This window comes from Marasmius oreades, chromosome 6, assembly GCF_018924745.1.
Source record: "Marasmius oreades isolate 03SP1 chromosome 6, whole genome shotgun sequence".
NCBI lineage: Eukaryota > Fungi > Basidiomycota > Agaricomycetes > Agaricales > Marasmiaceae > Marasmius > Marasmius oreades.
In genome coordinates, this window is record NC_057328.1 from 2271100 (window position 1) to 2273542 (window position 2443).

The 2443-nt window shown below is 47.2% G+C and overlaps 1 protein-coding gene across 1 annotated transcript; it reads left to right on the forward strand.

Annotated features, from left to right (window-relative positions):
- Positions 1–1156: 1156 nt before the first annotated feature.
- On the forward strand, positions 1157–1837 carry E1B28_010181 (uncharacterized protein; the record flags this gene model as incomplete). The annotated part of the gene is made up of 1 exon (XM_043155133.1): positions 1157–1837. The coding sequence occupies one exon, from the start codon at positions 1157–1159 to the stop codon at positions 1835–1837; it is 681 nt and encodes a 226-aa protein (XP_043007597.1).
- Positions 1838–2443: the final 606 nt, after the last annotated feature.

A 2443-nucleotide genomic window follows, 5' to 3' on the forward strand; every position in this document is an offset into this window, starting at 1 on the left:
CGAATTAATGTTCGAACATGTATACAAATTACACGGACTTCCTCGACGGATTATTAGCGACCGTGACTCGCTTTTCACTAGTATTTTCTGGCAACGTCTGCACGAATTTATCGGTACTAAGCTAAGCATGTCAAGTGCGTACCATCCCCAATCGGATGGAGCGACCGAACGGGCTAACAGAACAATCACACAGATGCTTCGTCAGTGTGTGTCCCCAAGCCAGAAGGATTGGGTGTCTAAACTGCCAGCTGTTGAATTTGCAATTAACAGCGCATGTTCGGAATCGACAGGCTATGCTCCATTCCTCCTCAACTCTGGCCAGATGCCCAGATCGATGATCTGGAGCTCCAACATCTCAGATGAGTATCCATCTGTCCGAGTTTTTGCACGCCAGAGGCGATTAGCACTAATGGAGGCCCATGATAGCATTCTTGAAGCCCGTGTAAAACAGATAAGGCTGGCAAATCGACGACGACGTAACGAACCGTTTAAAGAAGCAGATTTAGTGTACGTTTCGACAAAGAACTTGTCGTTCGAAAAGGGACTCGCCCGTAAGTTAATTCCAAAATATATTGGACCCTATAAAATTCTCAAGGACTATGGGAATCATTCGTACAAGGTCGATCTCCCTTCTAGTTTCCTCCAACGAGGTATCCATCCAGTATTTCATGCTTCTTTACTTCAAATTCATGTGCCCAATGACGACCGTAGATTCCCTGGAAGGATGGAAAGCCAACTCGGAGAAACACCACAAGCCGAACAACAGTGGAAAATCGAATCTGTTGAAACGCACACAGGCACGAGAGAACAATCCATGTTCAGGGTCCGTTGGAGCACAGGCGACAAAACCTGGATGTCCTACCAAGAGTTAGTAGGGCTGCCATGTCTCAGTGAGTATCTAGATCTCATTGGAGTATCAGATATCTCCAGTTTGTCATTAGGTCCAGGGAAATCCGAAGAAACGGAGGACTCCCTTGATGGAGTCTTAGTTTCATTACTAAGAATAGGACCAGAAGAAGTCTATATAAACGACGGCGACATAAATTTTAAATCCCCAACCCACTCTCTCTTGTCGCTGTCTACCTCTTCTATCCATCCACCTCCCTTCGAAACTTTTGCCTCTTCATCGTCGTCCACCACACCAATACTCGCCATCATGCCAACCAAAAGCACGCCAGTCCCGCAGATCATCTATAGGCTTGGCCATTTTGCGGGCGATGGTTGTATCCAGCGCGCTCACCCTACCATCTTCCACTACAACGATCCCGTCCTCGGACACGTTTGTGAGCCCGCTGTAGCTGTCAATTTCTACCTTAAGTATGATCAAGATTTCCGCGAGAAGCAGCACTCACTCGAGTACGCCCCCGGACCCGGCTATCAATTTTTCGCTGCGCTTTTCAACAATTGTGTTGAGAATTTCAAGCTAGCGGATTGGGACTACAGTTATAAAAGAAACAAGAACGACCCGACCGATAGATCCCCCATCCTCTATCTCGACAAACCTTCTCCACCATCGGAACTGTTCGGAGTTGAACTCCGTCAGTGCGTCGAAGGCGAGATCCTCCTACCCGGCCACATCTCTGTTCCTCGTGTCGAGTACGAACAGCTCTCTCGCCTCGCTAGTCAAGATGCTCTCTGCGTCAACAAATTTAGGAACAGGGCAGTTAGGGATCGTGCCGAGCGGAAAGCTTACAAGGAAGCCACCTTATTTGGTGCGGGAGGCTTCAGATACGTTGACCCCGTTGCTAAGGCCAAGTTGGACAAAGCTAAGGGTCGTGAAGAGCTTCTCCATGGTGCTGGTCAGTCTTCATCTTCCGCCATCGTTGTGGATGAATAAATCCATCAGTTGGGTTACTGCTACCAGTGTTTCACCATATTCCCAATACCATCCCGTTCTTTTATTTATTTATCTTTTAATTTCTATTCAAAATCATATCTTACATATCTTTTATGGCCTACTGCGTAGCCCAGGAGGGCGTATGTAGCGTTCAGGATGCTTACATCCTAGTTTCTCCCCATTCCGACATATTCCCGTTTGTTTCTATTTGGCTCCTAGTTAGATTTCATATATAAAGAGTTTAGTTACATTAGAGTAGAGCACTCTTGAAATTGCACGTCTTATACCTGTTATTTCGAGGGTTTGACTCTGCGTGAAACTTAGCTTACCCAAGCGCTGGTTTCAGCGCTGAGCGCTTCAGAGTTGGCGCGAGTGAACAAATATTATGACATCGCGTCTCTCTATTTATTTATTTTTTTTTTGTGGAGCGTTTGTCAAATGACAAGGGCGAGCAGACGCCTAGCTATCCCCGCTGCCAGCAGCTGGGCCGACGAAAGTCGGTGCTCTTTCCCCCCGCTAGGATGCAAGGAATTCAAACCTCGCTGAAAATAAGGACCACCTGGAGAAACGCAGTTACGCGTGAAGTGTGAGACTCGGCCAGCATCT